The 19,795-nt window shown below is 62.1% G+C and overlaps 1 protein-coding gene across 8 annotated transcripts in view; it reads right to left on the bottom strand.

The window, feature by feature from the left end:
- Window positions 1-1,230: 1,230 nt before the first annotated feature.
- ATP9B (ATPase phospholipid transporting 9B (putative)) overlaps window positions 1,231-19,795 on the bottom strand; it is a 158,305-nt gene continuing 139,740 nt past the window's right edge. For 5 of the 8 annotated variants that reach the window (XM_036244270.1, XM_036244271.1, XM_036244273.1 and 2 more), the window contains 13 exons: window positions 19,680-19,772; window positions 16,685-16,768; window positions 16,201-16,371; window positions 13,801-13,899; window positions 12,238-12,327; window positions 11,956-12,100; window positions 11,621-11,685; window positions 10,663-10,818; window positions 10,513-10,577; window positions 10,141-10,249; window positions 4,937-4,994; window positions 4,012-4,215; window positions 1,567-1,718 (listed from right to left, as the gene is read on the bottom strand). In XM_036244270.1, coding sequence (XP_036100163.1) covers window positions 1,582-1,718; window positions 4,012-4,215; window positions 4,937-4,994; window positions 10,141-10,249; window positions 10,513-10,577; window positions 10,663-10,818; window positions 11,621-11,685; window positions 11,956-12,100; window positions 12,238-12,327; window positions 13,801-13,899; window positions 16,201-16,371; window positions 16,685-16,768; window positions 19,680-19,772 — 1,476 coding nt within the window. In that variant the 3' untranslated portion in view covers window positions 1,567-1,581. Of the gene's footprint in view, window positions 1,719-4,011; window positions 4,216-4,936; window positions 4,995-10,140; window positions 10,250-10,512; window positions 10,578-10,662; window positions 10,819-11,620; window positions 11,686-11,955; window positions 12,101-12,237; window positions 12,328-13,800; window positions 13,900-16,200; window positions 16,372-16,684; window positions 16,769-19,679; window positions 19,773-19,795 lie in introns of all 8 variants that reach the window. The other 3 variants (XM_036244277.1, XM_036244276.1, XM_036244272.1) reach the window with 3 other exon arrangements.

The raw sequence follows: 19,795 nt of genomic DNA, 5'->3' as shown, positions 1-19,795 counted from the left end.
ACAGTGCGAGCGGCCGGGCGGGGCCGGGCCAGCCCTTCCTCGGAGCGAGGGGCTCCCAGGGCCCCAGGTGCACAGCCGGGTGCCCGGGGGCCCGAAGGCCCGTCACCTGGCCCGCGACGGCCTCCCGCCAGCTCCCGGGCCGGACAGTCTTCAGGTCACAGGCGAAAGCTCGTCTGGATTTAAACCATCTCGATCCCCGGGCAGCAGCGCCGACGTCTGCTGTCCCCGAGGAGGCCGGTGCCCCCCCCCCCCCCCCCCCCCGCTGCCCGGCTCCCTCGGGGGGCTGGGGACGTGAGGTCCGGTCGGCCCAGGCCCGGGGTTACTCCAGGGCAGCCCCACAGCCGTGCGGGCTGAGGCCGGTGGACAGCGACACCTTGTGGACGGCGCCAGAAAGGACGCCCGAGGTCACCGCGAGCCCGGCTGAGCCCTGCGCCAGGTGTGGGGGCGCCGCCAGGTGTGGGGGCGCCGCCCGCTTCCGGCTTCACCGCAGCCGCGGGCGGGCCGAGTGCTGGCAGCGGGCCCTGCGGACCTGGCCAGGGAGTGGACAGGTGGACGCCTGGTGTGAGGCCTGCAGCCGCACGCGGGAAGTCGGGGAGCCTCACCCGCCAGGCTCCCGGAGCAGAGGGGAGCGGTGGGCAAGATGCCGCCGAAGCCGCAGAGCCTGTGTGCTCCCTGCGGGCGCCGCTCCCGCCCTTTCACAGGAGCGGGGGCCTGTGCTGGGTGGGGACCAGCCTGGGCACAGGGGGAAGTGCGTCGTGTGCAGCCCGGGCAGCAGGGGTGGGTGGTCCCCACAGCGAGGCCTCCACACACCACCGCTGCCCTGAGGCAGAGACGCCACCTGGTGCCCGCTCAGCTGCCACAGGAGCACTGGGCGTCCGGCCGGGAGGAGGGGCGCAGTGAACGAGCCGTCCCAGTGGGAGATGCAAGAGTGCCACACACGTCCCCGCGAGGAGCCACGGGACACACACACGTCCCCGCGAGGAGCCACGGGACACACACGTCCCCGCGAGGAGCCACGGGACACACACACGTCCCCGCGAGGAGCCACGGGACACACACACGTCCCCGCGAGGAGCCACGGGACACACACACGTCCCCGCGAGGAGCCACGGGACACACACGTCCCCGCGAGGAGCCACGGGACACACACGTCCCCGCGAGGAGCCACGGGACACACGCTGTGCTCAGCCCCACAGGGAGGCCCGGCAGTGACACACACGTCCCCGGGAAGAGCTGCAGACGCTCAGCATCTGGGTTTTATTCTAGTTGAGGAGGAATGACTTCTGTTAACGTCGAAGGAAGCACTTGGATGTGAGGACACCGCAGAGCACTGACGAGCTTCCCTGCTCATCCCAGAAGCCAGAGCGAGGTGGACGCAGCGACAGTGACGGTCGAGCTCGTTCTCGGCAGACACGGAAGCTGGTTGGTCCGCGCGGAGAGGAGGGAGGGCCGAGCCCTGCAGGTGAGGAGCCTCCGGCGGCACCGCCCGCGCTGGGGACGCTCCCCGGGCCCGCTCTGCTCTGCTCCCGAGCCAGTGGCCACCACACGCCCTGGGACCCCAGGGTGCAGCCGGCGCCGGCGCTAGGAGGTCAGCTTGGAGTAGCTGGGCGGGGACAGCTTGCGCTTCAAGTACTTGAGGACGTACAGCGGGAGGCAGCTGACCACGGTGATGGCCGACACCTTCCACACGAAGGTCACCGTGGTGATGAAGGCCAGGTCTGCAGGAGAAGCAGAGCGAGCGTGAGAAGCAGCTGGGGAGCTGCAGGCGCCCACCGCACACAGGCCGCACCCCCCGCCCCGTGGGCCCCCACACATCACTGCCAGACCCGAGGCACCCAGGGGACCGCAGGCCTGTGTGAGGTGCTGCTGTCCCTGGCCACCAGGGGTGCCGTTCTCCGGACAGGAACCCTGAAACCAGCGTCAGGGTGTGTGCCCAGTGTCACCCCGGGCTGGTCAGCGGGCAGCCGCTCAGGCACCTGTGTGCTGGTCCCGGGGGACACCCGGCAGCGGGCTGGTGCGGTGCTCAGTGTGGCCCAGCTCCTCCTTCCCAGGGGCCAGCAGAGGTGCAGGGACACAGCAGGCTGCGCCACCAGGCGCCCACCCCGCGGCCCTCGGGCAGATCCCCGCAGGGAAGAGGCACGTGAAGACCCCACAGTCACTGCGCTCGCTCTCCGAGTGGCAGACCCGTCGACGGTCAGAGGCGGGACGACCACCTTAGCGGGAGGTGCGGGGAGCACGGGGCTGTGTCCAAGCCCGAGAACCCCGTCACGGTCTGTGTTTAACCACGTTTGTTTCCAGGGGTTCAACTGCAATCACCGGAAGGCAGATGTGTTCGGGGGGATGAACTGTCGCCCAGAGGCCCCCACGTGGGGGCAGTGGAGCCCGAAAGGAGTTCCTTCCCACACGGGAGATGCCCCCGCGAATCAGCAAGCAGCTGAGAGAGGGAGGCTGTTCCTACGGTGAGTGTCTCGACCACTCCTCTTGCTCCGTCCCTGAACCACTGAAAGAAGCGACCACGCTGCCTGCCTGAGACACTGCTATGGACGGGACGGGCTCAGACAGCGGAGGACAGACGGGGAGACGCGGAGACTGCGGTTTCAGCGGGTGAGAAAGGAGCAGGTGAAGAAGCAAGAGGGTGACGGTGTGGGGGATCCCCGTGGGAAGTGCGCAGCAGGAGCCGGTTCTGGGCCACGCAGCAGACACCCAACGTTCGCTCCTAAACACAAGCGCAGACGGCCTGGGACAGCTGCTCCGTGGGCACCGGGACCGTCTGTCGGAAACGTTCTGGTACAAGAGCCCGGGCTCTCTGTTCCCCTGGCAGCATCACTGCTGAGGAGACAGTGGTGTGAGCTCCTCCACCTCCCCCCCACAGGGGCCACCGTCACGCCCCGCCCCTCCGACAGGTCAGCTGCGAAGGGGCACCCTTCCCTCCGAGCGCAGAGAGGGCTCCTGCTGCGGCTGTGGCGGCCGAGGAGACGGGCTCAGTCTCTCCCGAAGGCTGTGCTCAGTCCACAAGGGGCCGTCTCCTCAGCAGGGCGCATGGGAGGGGCTCCAGGGCGAGGGGCGTGGGCTCCACCTTCCAGGAGTGACCGGCCAGGTGAGCACTCTGCCGGGTTCGCCTGAGGCCGTGAGCTCGGCTGCCGTGGACGCAGGAGCTACAGCCAATCAGTGGCCTGGAAGCGTGGGAGTCACTGGCCTCATCCTGCTGGTGATGTCCCAGCAGGGCAGGGGCGTCACCCCTCCCCGAGAACCTCTGGAGACTTGGCCCAGCCGAGTGTGGCCCAAGCAGCTCCCCCTGTGCTCTGCGGCAGTGCGACGGGTCCCCATCCCATCTCCCGGGACGGAGGACAAGTGTCACACTCCTCCTCTCTGCCCGATTTAAAACCCTTAAAGGAGGGGCTCACGAAGCCCTGCCCGTGTGGGGAGGAGACGAAGTGGGCCTGGCCAGGGTCAGAGGCGTCCAGCAGCAACGCTGCGGTGTCTCCAACAGGGACGGGGCCCTGGGGCGCCCACGGCAGTCTTCCCAGGGAGCCTGAGCTCGGGGAAGCGTCAGAGGCCGCCTGAGTGTGGGGAGGTGCAGGGAGCTGCCCAGCGCTGGGCCGTCGGCTCTTGTGCAGCCTCACATGTCGCCTGGCGACGGCAGAGCTGAGGGATGGGCCTGTGCCCAGGGACACGGGTGCAGTGACGCCCACCAGCGTGGACGAGGTCCCGGCACCGCCACGGCGCTCGTGGAGCTGAGGCGTGAGCACGGAGCCCTGTGAGCGCTGGACACGCTTCCCAGAGCAGCAGCTGCCCAACCACGGAGCCCGGAGCGAAGGGGCCTCACTCGCTCACGCCCACTCCTCTGAGCGCAGCACGGCGAGCAACTCAATTCACATCCTCACGGCAGCGAGTCCCCCCCCCCCACGGAGCCTGCGCTCGAGGCCCTGAGGCCCTGTGAGCCGCGACGAAGCCGCGTGAGAGTCAGTGTCCGAGTCAGCGCGGACGGCCCAGAACAGCCCGGCAGCTCACCAAAGTACTCGTTGAGGAAGGCGAGCGAGGCCACGTAGCAGCCCAGGCTGAGGAGCTCGGCCACGGCCATCAGCCAGTGCCAGGTGCGCACGGTCAGCGCCACCATCAGCAGCTCGGTGAGGACGAGGGCTGTGAAGGAGATGGCCACCACGTGCACGAACTCCGACTCGAACAGCGCCAGCGCCCCGTACATGAGCACGCCGCCTGCAACACACAGGTGGCAGTTCACCGCCCGTTCTGCCTGGATGGAGGCCCCAGTGCCACGCCGGAGCCGCGAGGCAGGTCCCGGGGGCCAGGCCGCTGGGGGACGTGGGCGGGCACCCCCTCCCGCCGACTGACAGCCCACGAGGCGCTGGCTGCGGAGTGTTGGGAGGAGCGGACCCTTCACTCGGCGTGTGGGCCGCGGCTGGTGCAGGGCCTGGAGTCCACAGGGCGCCTGCACCTGGGCAACCTGGTGCCCCGCCCCCCCCCCCCCCCCCCCCCGGAAGAGCCACTGCTCGCTGAGGTTTTCTGGGTTTACATCGAGTTGAAAACAGTTTGAGCCTGGCTGGTGGGGCTCGGTGGCTGAGCGTCGACCCTGCACCCAGAGGTCGCGGGTTCAATTCCGGGTCGGGGCACATGCCCAGGTTGTAGGCCCATCCCCAGTGGGGGGCGTGCAGGAGGCAGTCAGTCGATGTTCTCTCTCATCCATGTTTCCATCTCTCTCTCCCTCTCCCTTCCTCTCTCTAATACCAATAAAGAAAAAATTAGAAGCAAAACAAAACAAACAAGCAGGCTGAGCGTCTAGGTGACCTTCACTGATCAGAGAACGTGGGGTCCGGAAGGCCGGCGGCCGTCACAGGGCCGCAGAGGTGCTGCGGTGGTCCCGGGAGGCGAGGGCACCGAGGGAGAGGCTGCGGCCACCGGCGGGCAGCAGGGCTCTTACCTTGGTAAATGCTGATCAACACCCAGATGAGGAAGGTCTTAAAGGACAAGGACCGGCCCTGGGGAGACGGAGAGACAGTGAGCTGACCGCAAGTCCTCTGAGCTGGGCCTGGTGACTCCCCGGACCCTGTGCGCCCGTCTCCACACGGCACCGTCCCGGGAACAGGAGCTCCTGGCCAAGGGTCTGGGCAGAAGCCTGTGCACATGGCTGCGCGGTGCCGTGCACGGGAGCCGAGGGGGGGAGGGGCCCTGGGACGAGCTGGGACCTGGAAGGTGATGGGGGGAGTGGGGGAGGGGCGGGGGCTGGAATGTGTGCCCCGGGGGGGGCGGAGCCAGGACAGGGCCCGAGGTGGGTGCCCGCAGGTGGGCAGGGGAGGCTCTGGGGCTGGTCACTGAGCCCTCAGGTTGGTGGTTCGAGTGCCCCTCACTTTCTGGTCACGAGGAGGATGCTCCCGGCTCACGGAGGACCCTCAGGCTCCCGGCTCCCTCTGCCTGAGCCTCACCGCCCGCCTCCACCCCGACCTGGCCTCTCTCCAGCCACCACCCACCCCTGCTCGGGGCAGTTCTCCTGCGGGAAAACCCACCAGCTGCGGCCTCAGCCAGACACTCCCCACAGTGACTCAGGGTCACCTCCATGCTGTCCCCCCCACCCCCCATGTGAGTGTCTCGTCTCTGATGCAGGGAGATGCACGCATCACAGTCTGTGCCCCATGCGTGGCCCCATTTCTGTGGGCTCTGACCAGTGCAGCTGCGATGCCCACGGAGCCCGCCCGACAGCTCCTGGGTCGCCCGGACCGGGCCACCGCTGGGCTGCACCCTCCCGAGGGTCGCGTGCTGGGATCACGCAGCTCAGGTCCCGCTGTGTGCTGAACAACGCTGTCCCCTACGCTGTCCCTGGCCCCGGGGCGGCACCGGGCACGGGGAGAAAGCCGCTGGTCGGCTCCGGGCTGGGCAACGTGGCAGCGTGACGCCACCTCTGCGCGGGCTCCGGGAACGGCTCGCCTCCCAGGGCTGCTGGGCCGACCTGAGCACGGGCTTCCCTCACCCACAGCTGAAGCGTGTCCCCGAGGGCTGGGCCGCCTGCACCCCGCAGTGACAGGCCGACGGCCCACTGGCCCCTCGCTTGCCGGAGCTGGTGTGTCAGAGCCTTGCCGCTCTCCTGCGACCCGGCCGCGTGCTGGTCTGTTTTCAACGCCCAGCGGGAACGCTCACGGTGGCCCGCACACCGCCGGCATGCGGACAGGCTGCGGGTGCTGGCCAGGCGCCTGTCCCTGGGGACCGCTGCTTCCCTTCTGAGCCTGAGGGCTGTGTGTCCGGCACAGGCCCACGTCAGGCCTGCAGCTGTGTCCTGCCGTCTGCGGCTTGTCCCTTCGCTCCCTGAACGGGCCATTTGCCGACCGCAGGTCGGATGACCATCAGTCCAGTGCGTCCACCTTTCCCTCCAGGAGGGCCCCTCCTGACCCGAGGTCCCGCACTTTGCTCCTGGAGGTGGTCTCACCGGCACGGCCAGGTCAGGGCCACCTCGAGGGAACTGCTGTGGGAGGGTCTGTCCCGCCCGCGGGAGACGGCTGTTGACCAGGCGACCCTTCCTCCACGTTTCCCGTCAGGACTAAGCCCGGCTGATGTGTCCGGCTGTACTTGTGGGCTCTCGATTCTGGGCCGCTGACCGACGTGTCTCCTTTGCCATGACCACTGTCTCACAGAAAGTCTTCAGACCTCGTCTTCTTCATCAAAATTGTTGGGTGGTTCTATTCCCCTGACTGTCCATGTGAGATTCAGAATCTGCTGGTCAGGACCCTTCAACGTTGAGTCTTCCGATCTGCGAACATCCATCCACACCTTCCAGTTTCCAGCGTATACACCCTACGTGTTTTGTTAGCGAAACCAAAGTAGTTCGTGTTCTGTGCTATTACAAATACTGTTAATTTTTTTCACACCTGTTATTCGTGGCTTGTATGCAGACACGGTTAAAGACGGCCCCTCTCCGGTCCACAACCCCCGAGACTTCGCATCTGACGCGTGTGGGGACTGTTGGCGGCTTTCTGCGGACAACTGTGGTGCCGGACAGATGTTTTCATTCCTTCCTTCCGACCTCTGTTTTCATGTCCTTCCCCTGCCTCATCGCCATTATTCAAACATCACATAAGGACTCACACACACACTTCAGAAGTCAAAGCATGTTGAGCCCGTTCAGCAGAAAATAAAGGCAGCGAAGCTCGAACGCTGGTCTCGGAGACGTTTGCCAAGGACGGCGCGGCGTCACCCGCTGGGCGTCTGGACGATCGGTACAACACACCAGACGTCTCTGCAGTCGGTCGTCTAATTTCTCACAAATATAAGACCAGGGGCTGGTGACTGAATTCACAGCTCCAGCCTGAGCCACCCCTGGAGGGGGCTGGCTGCCCAGGGGGCAGGGGGCTGGCACCCCTCGGGGCCTTTCAGCAGAGGCCGCGGCCCCTCCGCAGCACCCAGGCCCCCCGGTGGCTGTGCCGACGGCGTGCAGCAGTGAGGCCTCCAGGAGGCACCGACACCACGCCCCTGGCACTGCCCCTGGAGCAGGAAGATGCTGCGGGAGGCGGAGGAGGGAGAGTTGTGCCCCCGCTGACCGGCTCACCCCCAAGCAGCACGAGCACCTGCATCTGGGGCGGGGCGGGGGAGCCTGGGGGGCAGAGCAGTGTGGCACTGGGCACCTCCGCGGCGGGGCCGGGGCTGTTCGCGCCCAGCACAGATGCTCTCAGAAGGGGTGAAGAGCGGACGTCTCATTTCGGAGTGCAGGCCCCCGCTCCGGTGCTCGGCGACTCTAAGGCGTCTGTTCCCTGCGACCCCGACTCCTGCTCAGAGCTCACGCTCGGTCCCCACACCGCCCTGCTTCCCACTCCTCTCATGCCGCCGCCTGACCCTGGGCCACATCCTCTCCCGGCTCCGTGTGGCTGCTGGGACCAGGGACGCGTCTCAGGGCCATTACAGGGCCACACGGACAGACTCACGGACGACTGCTGTCAGTCCCGACAGTGCTGGGACTGCTGTGTGCAGACAACTTGGCTGAACACTCAGGAGCTTCGACTCTCTCCAGCACCAGAGGAAAATTAATTCATTTTTTTTTTATCCTCACCAGAGGACATTTTTCCATTTTTTTTTTTTTGTTCAGGTAGAGTGGGAGGGAGAGAGAGGAACAGAGAGAGAGAGAGAGAGAGAGAGAAAGAGAAACATCGACATGAAAGGGACACATCGAGTGGCTGCCACCCGCACAACCGACCAGGGCCGGGGACAAACTGCAACCGAGGTACATGCCCTTAGCGGGAACCAAACCCAGGTCTCTCTGGACCACAGGCTGACACTCTAACCGCTGAGCCAAACCGGCCAGGGCGAAAATTAATTCAATTTTTTAAAAAAATCCTCACCTGAGGATACTTTTCCATTTATGACTTCAGACAGACTGGGAGGGGGAGAGAGAGGGAGAAACATCGACGTGAGGGACAAATCAACGGATTGCCTCCGGCACAAGCCCACCTAGGGCCGGGGATGAACCACAGCCGCAGACTCTCTGGTCCAGCGCTGATGCTCCAACCGCTGAGCCAAACCAGCCAGGGCAGGGGGCGAGGATTTTAGTGCTACTTTGTTTCCAAAGGACGTGAAGTATGTCAGATCTTTAGACAACATCGTGTAAAGACAGAAAATACAGATTTGGATCCTACAGAAGAGCCTGAAGAAAGTGACTGAGGCTGAGCTGCGATGAAGAACGTGCGCCGACCTCAGGGCACTGCCGTCACCACGACAAGGACGCAGAGCTGGTGCCCTGACGTGACCTCACTCCATCTGAGCCGCGCGTTGTTTCCCCCCCCCCCCCACGTATCGGCCGACGGCACGGGACTCGCAGCAGCTGAGGGCGAGCCTGTGACGCCTCCTTGTCCCTGAGCCGCTCCGGCGTCCACTGCGATGCGGTGGGCAGTCTAAACCCCTAAAAATGGCGCGGCCAACGCGTCCCACTGCCTGGCCTTCAGGGCCCTCCTGGTGCAGACGGAGCTGCTGAGAACCCCCTCTGACCACCAGGCAGCTCGCCTGGGCCGACCTGCGGTGACCCTGCCCTGGCTGAGCCCTGACTGTCCACGTCTCCCGGGCTCACCCGGTCCGCACCCCATTCCTGTGAGCAGCAGCGCAGTCAGCGTATTTGCAGCTTGGAGACAGGATGACGACCGACTGAATGGAAGTACCTGCGACGCCTGCCCGTGGTGTCTGACTCTCGGACCTCATTCCACGTCACTGAACGGTGACGATTTCATCCTTTTGGGAGATTCATCTAAACCCTTTTCCTTCTACTTGTAATATTCACCACGACGCCATCACCCCGATGGCGATGCTTGCTAGCTCGCCTCATGCTGCACCGCCCTGGCGAGCCGGCTCCGTCTGCCTGGCGGTGGGAGCGACGCGGCGCCGTGTGCACCGGCCTCAGCGGCTCCGTGGAGCCGGGTCAGCACCCCTGCTGCAGGCCGCTGGCCCGTACTCGGTCTGGGCCGGCTCCACGGCCCCACAGGTCACTGTTGCCTCAGACACCGAGCTGAGGGTCTCAGGTGACCGACTGCCAGCCTACATGTTTCTGGGGGCTGGTGGACTGTGTTCTCAGTGTCGCTTCAGGAAGATTCCGGAGTCGCCAAGACGCGTACTGGGAGAGCTGAGCGGGTCCCCTGCCCGCGGAGCAGGTGTTCTGTGCTATGAAGATGCCTTCACAACAAATACGATAAACTCAACACCCTCTTCGGGAGTATTTCAACCTTAACAGCACAGACTTAGGCAAACAAATGGATCTTTTGCAGTTTCAGGGGGTGGGCCTTTCTCAGCAGCGCCGCGACCAGGACACAGAGTCTCGAGGACAGAAGTGCAGCGGGTCCGGCCCGGAGGCTCCGGGTTCTGACTGCTGGAGCGCCACCTGCTAGCGGGTGGGAGCCTCCTCAGAGCGAGAACTCTGTGCCGTCGGGCTCCGTCACCAACGTCTGAGAAGTGCTGGTTTCTGCTGATTATGTCCCCCCGATGAAGTTTAACTCGGAATGAAAATCCCAACCATAACTTGAAGAAAACAAACATCTGACAGACAGAGCCCAGGTCTAGGACCTGCCGGGAGCGCCCCCCAAGCGCACCGTTCTCACGTGCACGTTCTTGCATGGCGCCCCTGGGTCGGCGAGGGGCTGGCGGCCCAGCCCGGGCCCGTACCTTGGTGAGGTCCTTGTAGAGCTCCGGGTACAGCATGGCCATGTCCGGTTTCACATCCTGGTCCAGCACCAGCGAGAACACTGGAAACATGGTGTAGATGGTCGCGTACCTGAGCCCAGAGCAGAGGGGTCAGCAGGAGCACCTTCCCGCAGGACGGGGAGCGCAAGGCGGGGCTCACTCTCGTGCTGGCCGCTGCACGGCCACCTGATCCACAGGCCGCACCCACTCAGGCGGCGGGGCCCCGGTGCAGCGGACAGACACAGCACAGAAATGTGCCCTTTAACCAGCTGCCCCAGCCTCACAGCCAGGATGGGGCCGGGGTGAGCGCAGGCATGGGCATCATGCACCCGACCCGTCCTGCCCACCACTTACCCGACCATGAGGAACCCCTGGTACAGCGGGACAGACGCGAAGTAGCAGACGGAGGAGAACACGGCCTGGGAGAGAGCACAGAACTGCCAGTCACGGGCCCCGACAGCCCCTGCCCCCCCAGGCGGCTGGTGGCCCCCGCCCGCCGCACACCTGCATGGTGGAGATGACGAGGCCCCTGTGCATGACGAACTGGCCGAGGGCCGCGGACCGCTTGTAGCTGCTGCGCCCGTGCACCACGAGCAGCCGGCCGATGTGCTTGAACTGCGTGATGGAGAAGTCCGCCGCCAGCGAGGCCGCCTTCCCCTCCTGCAACGACAGGCACCTCGAACCGTCAAGTCTGCGCCCAGAGAGAAGGCTGAGACCCCTGCGTGACTGTGAGGGCAGCAGGGGCACTTGGAGGGGGAGGCGGCGCCTGCCACCAGGAGCTGATGACGCAGACAGGGGCTCGCCAGGACGCCGGGACCCTTCCTGTGAGGCCTGTCGGCACCACAGAAATCCAGCAGAGGCGGACACCACAGGGCTGCCGAGGGACCAGCCCCAGGACTTCAGGAACCTTCAGGACGGCTTTCGAGCCTCCTTGTCACCATGTATGTAAACACCACCTCCTGCCATCTCACAAAGTCACAGCCGCTCAACGAGGAGGCCCCCCCTCCCCCCGGCTCTGCCGACACGCGGCAGCCAGCACAGGAGCAGAGCAGGCCAAGAAAAGCTGGACCTCAACCTGCTTCATGTCCAGGGCTTCCTGGGGTGCTGTGTGTGTGCACAAGACACCCCCAAACCACAGTGCACAGCCAGCCAGGACACCCGGACATCAAAAATGACCTTGTGTCAAGCACGAGAGACAAGCTGCAGGTCCGATGGTCAGCCGAGGTGCTGGAGGGTGCGGTGGCCTCTGCAGGGAGGGGCCTGCAGGTCACTCAGCACAGTGAGGCGCCTGGAGGGTTTCCGCACGGACCTCTCTGCTTTCGCCCTGCATTCCTCAAGGCGACCAGTGACCCCAGTGACCGCCCCCCCTCCCCGTGCGCGGCTGGGCCTGGCGCAGGACGCCTCGCAGGCTGCGCCCCCAGCGTCGGCTGCCGAGCACAAGCCCCAGGCGGCGCAGACATACCTTCCCTTCGATCCCGATCCCACAGTCCGCGGCCTGGATCATGCTCACGTCGTTCCCTCCGTCACCTGGGAGCACACGCGACCGTGATGAAGGGAGAGACCTGCGCGCGCGCCCGCCCTCCCCGTTCACAGCAGGAGACAGGCTGGAGCTGGGGAGCGAAGGGGACTTTGCCGGCAAGGTCAGCCCGCCGGCTTCTGCGGGGGGTGGGGGGCATTGCGGGGGGGGGGGGCAGGGGCGTGGCCGGCATTGCGGGGGGGCAGGGGCGTGGCCGGCATTGCGGGGGGCAGGGGCGTGGCCGACACGGCGGGGGGCGGGGGGGCAGGGGCGTGGCTCACCGATGGCGCAGGTGCGCCTGCGCGTGTGCCGCTGCAGCAGCTTCACGATGTGGGCCTTCTGCGTGGGCGAGCAGCGGCAGCAGACCACGGCCGGACACTGGCAGGCCAGCTCCACCAGCTCGTGCTCGTAGTACCGCAGACACACCTGCAACACAGGCGGTCACCGCCCCGGACAGCGGCCCGGCCCCGGCCCCGCCTCTGCCCGCTCCCCGGCCCCACTCCGCGCTGCGCGGACACTGGACTCGGCCCTTAACCCGCTAGCAGGGCTGGGACCGGCCTCACCTCCAGGGAGTCCCCGGAGATGACCAGCGCGCAGTCATGCTTCCGACGAAAGGCGTTCAGCTCCAAATGGGCCTCCCCGCGGCTGGCCACCTGCAGAAAGGGCCCCGGTGCTGTCGGAATCAGAGGCACCGACAGGCGCCTGTTCGCGGACCACAGCCGCACCCCCGGCCACGCGCGTCGGCCACCGCGAGGCGCTCTGCGCGCGGAGCCGAGTCTCCAGCCGGGAACCAGCGCCGCGGACGCGCCATGGTCACGGCGAAACGAGCGAGCAGAGGAGCCGGCGCCTGCGGGAGGGGAGCAGGCACCCAGGGGCCCACGGCTGCCCTGCTTCGGGCCGGCCACGGGCTCTACCGCGAGAGTCCACGGGCTCCGGGCCACTGACCACGTCTCGGCGCAGCCGCGGGGTGACGTCAGCGGAGCCGGGACCAGCGTCCGGGGCCCACTCAGGTGACCTGAGGTCAAGGTCTATTAAAAGACCCCCCTTTCCATAAGGCGGCACCAGGGCCCACCTTCCTAAAGCCTCTCGTCTGCGCCGCAGCCTCCCGCTATTCCCCAGCTCAAGCCAACAAACACGCGAAGGGCGGAATGATTTAAAAGAGTAAAATCAGATCGTAATGTTGGAATGTCATTAATTTTAGAATGAAAACATTTCAGTAACCAACACACTGGTTTTTGATATTCTTTCTGTGGAGATTTTATGGGGCATAAAAGAAATGATACATTACAGGACTGAAATAAATTAAAAGTTTCATGTGGTCCAAATTAATCTCAGACTCATCTTTAAATAGGTAGGTTTTATTGTGGAAATCTTAATTTGTGCTATAACACTGAAAAGTCAACAAAAATTGATCTGAAGTTTTATCAGAATCATTAATAATGTAATTGCAAATTGTCGTCTGCAGGGCCTAATTTGTGATTCTGATGTTTCGAAATAAACTACATTTACATGTAAATTATATTCAAATAACTATTTCTGTAGGTGCAAGCGCTGCATTCCAAACAGACACTGTGTGTCTGCTCACGACCATCAATCAGGACCCAAGAAACTTTTATTTTTGTTGGAATTAGATTAAAAACAGCTAATACATACAGTAAACACATAAATTTAGATCATTTGTATTAATTCTCTTTGAGCTAATTGAGGACGGGCATTTGCTCTGGAAACGGTGGTGACCAGACACAGGCCGCCGGCACGGCTGTGCTGAGTGTACTAAGGAAGATGTACTTTGTCTCAACCTGCCCTTCCGCAGGCTGAACAGAAGAGAACTGTGGCTGCTTTAACACGGATGTTTCATTGTATAAATAATTCTAATAGAACAACAGAAAAGTACTTTTAAATTTAGACAGAACTTGTTTCTAACACAAAGCAGCTTTTGATCAGTTACTGTAACTAATAGAAATCTATTTATGACATTTTTATAAATTGATAAGAAAATTGCAGTATATCTCTTTTAAAAGTGACATTCAGTGACTGATAGGTAATGGCATACACATTCCCACAGAACCAGTAGGTCTGAGTTGCGAGGTGATACATCTGCAATCCAAACCCGTGGGCAGACTTACAGGCCTGAAGATGTGCGTGTCCTGTGTGCGCGACACCAGGTGTGAGCTCTTGGCGATGCACGTGGCCGTCTCGAGCTTATCGCCGGTGAGCATCCATATCTAGGAACAGTGCTCCAGTGAGCTGGTTGCTGCTACACCTCGTCTCTTCAAGTGTCTCTCCTGGCAGGACCTTTGCACCCATGTTTACAGCGTCACAATCCACACGAGCTGGATGTGCCCATCGAGGGTGAGCAGAACGTGGCCCGTCCACAGGTGATATGGATGGACCCCGGGACACCGTGCTGAGTGCAACGAGCCAGTTATGAAAGAGCAACGGCAGCCTGATTCCACGTGTACGAATTCCCTGGGGTCACCAGACTCACAGGGACAGGAAGCAGACGGGGGGTGTCAGGGGCTGGGGGCAGGGACAGTGTCAGAGTCACAGACAAGAAGTCCAGGAGTGTTCCTGTCACAGCTGTGCAACACTGTAGATGTGCCCAGTGCCAGTGAACTTGAAAATGGGAGATGGTTCCCTGGCTGGTTTCCCCAGTGGTTAGAGCACCAGCCTGCTAACCAAAGGGTCCCAGGTTCGCTTCCTGGTCAAGGGCATGTACCTCAATTGCAGGTTCGATCCCCAGCCCCAGTTGGGGTCATGTGGGAGACAATTAATGGATGTGTCTCTCTCAATCAATGTTTCTCTCTCTCTTCCCTTTCCACTTTACCTAAAAAAAAAATCAATGGAAAAATATCCACAGGTGAGGATTAACAACAACAACAAAATACAGTGGCCAGTAGAGGTAAAGCCCATGTTAAGTCTCTGCTTGACTCACAACCGCGGCCAAGCGGTGTGTGGGCTCAGAGCTGCCACCTGGAGGCGGTGGGCAGCACGCACAGCCCGCGCAGCACACAGGCCGGATCGTCACTGGCCACGAGCTAAGCTGGGAGGATCTGAAGACCCCGGTCCAACTGGCCGGTTTTCAGCTGGAAACGGGGCTCAAACGGGCAGTTTGCCGAACGTTGTATTAAATCGTACACTGACTTTACGTCACATAGGCACATATTATGCACATAAATATCCCTGGAGTAAAAAGAGCAAAACCAGGACGCTGAACATATGACCAAATGGTCTCTCTCTATTTTTCTTTTTCTTTTTTTATCCTCACCCAAGGACATTTTTCCATTTTTTTTTTGTTCAGATAGAGTGGCAGAGAAGGAGAGGAAGAGAGAGAGAGAGAGAGAGAGAGAAACATCGACGTGAAGGGACACATCGAGTGGCTGCCACCCGCACGACCAACCAGGGCCGGGGACAAACTGCAACCGAGGTACATGCCCTTAGCGGGAACCGAACCCGGGTCTCTCTGACGCTCTAACCGCTGAGCCAAACTGGCCAGGGCTCTCTCTATTTTTCTGACAGCAAAAAACTTCCAGTGACTTCTCTGCCTGAACCCTTCAGGTGTTTCACACGTTACCCATCGACATGCACCCTGGAAGCGGGAAGCAGGAAGCCCTGTGTGGTCTCTGGGTGCACGCGCTGTGGCTCTCCTCAGTGTCTGAGGGTTGTGCCTCTTATTTCGCACACTGGTGTTCGCTCTACTGGACCTGGACCGAGGCCCCGACACGCTGTGAGGCCAACGTGGGGTGAGAAGCCAGCGGACAGGAGGCACCGTGGGGCTGTGTGCAGCCAGGCGCGCTGGGCGGCTGAGGCAGCACCTTGGGTTTCGGGGGCATCTGAAATCAGGCCCTACGTCAGTGAAGGGAACGAGGGGTGCTCCCTTCAACCGGGAATGTGAGAGAAAAGAACCCAAAAGTCTTACTGAGATTAGTAAGGCGCTGATATGAATGCCCGTCTGTCCACAAGGAGCGCTGGACCCTGAGCCTGCAGGTCAGGGGCAGAAAGACGCCCTTGCGAGCAGGCGACCCCTGGTGACGATCGCACCTCCTGTCCCGTGGTCAGGGTGGTCGGTATGTGGCTCAGTCTGAATGGCTCTCAGGTGCCTGCTGCGGGCGTGCGCCCCTCCCTGGCGTGCTCGCCAACACTGCGCTGGCTCCGCTCTCCTGGCACCCCCACCTGCTCACCGCGGGGAGTCCCACAGGAGCTGAGCAGCACGGCCTCCCACCCCTCTGCGTCGCGCTCCGGGCTCCTCGCTCCCCACCAGCCTCCCTTCTAAACGCAGCTGCGCTCTTCTCCTTGCTGACAGAGGCCCCAACCCCGAGGCAGGGCTGCTGGGGACTGAGCTGCTCTCTGCTCCTCTGGGAGCGCGCAGGAGAGCAGGGCCTTCCTGGGAACGACCTCACCCCAGGGCAGCTAAGGCCGCGTGCGCAGAGAGCACGTCAGTAAGGAAGACGCAGCACAGCGGCCAGTCACAGGGAAACAGGTGGACAAACGTCAGGACAGACAGGCGGCCGGGCCCCGCTGGGTACCTTGATCCCCGCGTTGCGCAGCATCTCCAGGGTGGGCCGCACGTCCGCCTGCAGCCGGTCCTCCACCCCCGTGAGGCACAGCAGCTGCATCTCCCGCTCCAGGCTCTCCACCACCGCAGCCACCTTCAGCGCCCGGTCGTGCACACTCAGCTTCGCCTGCATGTAGCGGCTCTGAGGACAGGCAGACAGCTCGCACACGTGTGGCCCGCATGTGCACGCAACGGGGCCTGAGTGTGTCGGCTCTGGGGACTGAGACGGGCTGTGTGCTCCACCTTCAAGGCTCACTGACACTGGGAAATGTGCACATTAAAGAAACCCTCCCTTCTCCTCCCAGCAGAGGGCAGAAGGGCTGGGCCACGGAGGGCGGGCGGGCGGAGGGCTATTCTTGATGCTCCTGGGCCTTGGCCTCGCGACCTCAGGATGTGAGAGCTCCTTTCACAGGAGAGCAGAGCCCATGAGGGTGGGGAGGGGCAAGTCTGCTCACCTCGAAGTCCTGGTACTGCTCCTCCGTGAGCGCCCTTTTCGCGACCACGAGGGTGCGCAGACCTTCGCGGGCCATGTTTCCACACTGGAAAAGGAGAGGCAGGTCACAGGGGCCCGGGCCGTGCTGTGACCACGCCCTCGGCTTCGGTCTCTGCTCCCACGGCCTGTGGGGGAGGGAGCCGGAGTGGCAGGCTCCCACCGCTAGTCCGCGTGCTGCCCAGACCCGTGGGCACAGTGCTCAGCAGATGTGCCTCAGAGACGGCTCGCCATGCTGGAGCTGCCACCCGACCCACACGCTGTCCCTGCTCCCCCTGCCCCGAGGACGAGCAGCGAGGGCTCACGGGGGGGGGGGGGTATCACCATGCAGCTCCCCAGGTGACAGGCACAGTTCCTCCCCACCTCAAACCAGACTTCTCAGCCTCGAGGCTGTGAACACTGAAACCACAGCACTCTCCCGCTGGCCCTGTGCCGCGGGGTGTAACCTAGGAGGGCTGACGCTTGATGCAGGGGTGAGGTGAGGCCCGGGAGGGGAAGAGCCCCGGGCAGTGTGGTGCGAAGTGAGGGGCACTGCACAGAAGCCGAGGTGTGACGAGCGCCGAGCTGTCCATCTGGACCACCTGTCTGCAGGTCGGCTGCTGGCACGTCGACGGCAGCAGCGGGCTCGCGGGCCACCCAGGGCCACCTGCTGCCCAAGGCCAGCCCTTCTCCCTGATGCCTTTCAACTGTCAGACTCTGACAATGTTTTCAAAGCTCTAAACTCCCGCCGGTTAGCCTGCTCTGGGCACTGTGGTTGACGGAGACCAGGGTGGTTGTTCCTAGCCTGCCGGTGCACCTGCCTGTGTCCACAGCCGTGTGCTGGACTTCTGGGCGGGGTCTACACTGGGCGGGGTCTACACTGGGCGGTCTAGCAAAGGCGGTGCCAGGATGCGAACGTGCTCAGTGCTCAGCCGCCATGCCCAGGGAGAGGAGCAGGGTCTTTTCAAACACTTCCATCAGGTGCCAAGGGCGCGGGACTCCACACCACAGCCCGAGAGCAGCCAGTTCAGACAGTTCCCAGTGTGCACCGAAAATGCGAAGCTGGCAATGTGATGGTGTCTCAGCAAATACGCTGCCAGCAAATGAATGCGCTACTTTTTCAACGAAAAGAAACTCAAACACGGGTGACAGGTATGCAGCGTTACGACTGACAGTGTCCGCACAGTGGGAAGGGGAGAGGACGGCACCCTCATCACAGCTTCCCACGGGGATGCTGGCTCTGCGTCCCGGCCACTGAGGGGACTGGGACCTTGAGTGTCTGACCTTCTGTGCATCACAATTAGAGACAGGAGTGAAAATCCTGCATCGCCAAGGGACAAGCACCAGGCTCGCGGACAAACCGTGCACACACAACCTCCCAAGCTCACTCTCCGCTGGCCACATGCCAGTCCTCTCCCACTGTCCCTCCAGGGCAAAGCTAGTGCTCCCAGAGAGCGTCACCTCCCGCTATGGGTCCCTCTCCAGCACAGCTCACTCACTCCACTTGGTGACCAGATGCTGAAACACGCACAGTGTGAGCCACGCCGGCGTGCCGGGCACCTCGTCCACCCACCGGGCACCTGGCCTGACACTCACAGCCACGCACAGGGCCGTGGACGGCAGGGAGAGCTGATGGAGGGTCCCAGCTCGAGGACGGGGCCCCAGGGGACAGTGGTGTGCTCAGCACTGTGCCCGCACACTCTCCTGTTCCACCTCTAACAGATCGGGGCGAAGGGCAAGCCTGCCTTCGAGGGAGGCGGCCCGTCGGTGCGCTGCGGTGCCGGGGCAGACACGCCGGGCCGCCGTGACACCAGGGAGGGCTGGTCGGGTCGGCCTCCCTGTTACATGGTGAGTGAAAGTGCTGGTGGTGCTGACATTCGGAGAAGAACATGCGCAGCCAGGAGCCCAACGGGGGCTCGCCTGAGACCCGGAGCCTGGACAGCCCCTGGGGCTCGGGCTCTGAGAGCCCGCTGGCCTCCCGGGCGAAGGCCTTCGGGCCACGGCAGCAGCGCCACAAAGACGTGTGTGGATGCCAAAGATTCATCTACAGGAGAAAGTGCAACATTGAGGAAATACGTGTACAAAGGATCATTGATGAAGTTATCTTTGTGAAAGACAATCTGACATTCTCTGTCTGGTGCCAGACATTTATTGATTTGACCTCATAAAGCTAAATAAATTAAACAAGAATTTTATAATTAATTGCACATCATTATGACCAAAAGTAATTTTTATGGCATTTTACTAGGTCTTCAGGGAGTTTAATTTATTCATGTCCCTGATTAAATCCCAGTGCCGGAGGAGCTATTGATTCATATTGCCAATACCATGGTGGAGGGTGTGGCCCCGGCTGACAGGCCGTCTCTGTGCAGGGGGGTGGGCATTAGAACAATAGCAATGGCCAAGCTAAAGACTCGTGTTTATAACGGCTTTAGTTTTACTTTCAAATCCGGCTTCTTATGAATACATAAATGTAAACAACAAACAATATCACCTCATGAGGCTAAATACAAATCACATTTGTTTAGAGAGAATTTGATGAAATACAGCATTACTTATGCTTGTATCTTACTTTCTATTTTTAAAGTGAATCCTATGTACAAATTAGAATCAGATTAAAATTCTAATTAAAATCTCCTTGTAAATAATATAGGTTACAAAATAAGTATGTTAAAATGTAACTTTGGCTACACATACACTGTCACTTCAGAGTGAGTGACCAGCAACGTGCCTCTGTCCCCAGCACACCCGCCTGGCCTGCCCAGCTGCGTGCGGCAGGTGCGTCCACGGAGCCAGCGCGGCCGTGCAGAGCCCTGGGCAGCCTGGTGGACCGGGAAGACTGAGAACTGCGTCGTGTGAGACACCATCTTGCAAACTACTGTGTGGGCCTGAAACCTGGACACAGTGTCTGCAGCTGGGAGAGGGCACTGGTTTTCTGTCCGCTCACTAACTGTAAACACGTTTGCACGGTCTGCCGTTACCTCCTCCTCCAGCCAGTCGTTGTACTGGACGATGGTGGACATGACAGCGTCGGCACCTTTCATGTAGAAGGTGATCTCTCCTGTGGCCTCGTCCTGCAGGAAGGACAATGAACTGT

The sequence above is a fragment of the Molossus molossus genome, unplaced genomic scaffold, assembly GCF_014108415.1.
Source record: "Molossus molossus isolate mMolMol1 unplaced genomic scaffold, mMolMol1.p scaffold_m16_p_6, whole genome shotgun sequence".
Classification (NCBI taxonomy): domain Eukaryota; kingdom Metazoa; phylum Chordata; class Mammalia; order Chiroptera; family Molossidae; genus Molossus; species Molossus molossus.
This window is presented reverse-complemented; position numbering and strand designations above follow the sequence as displayed.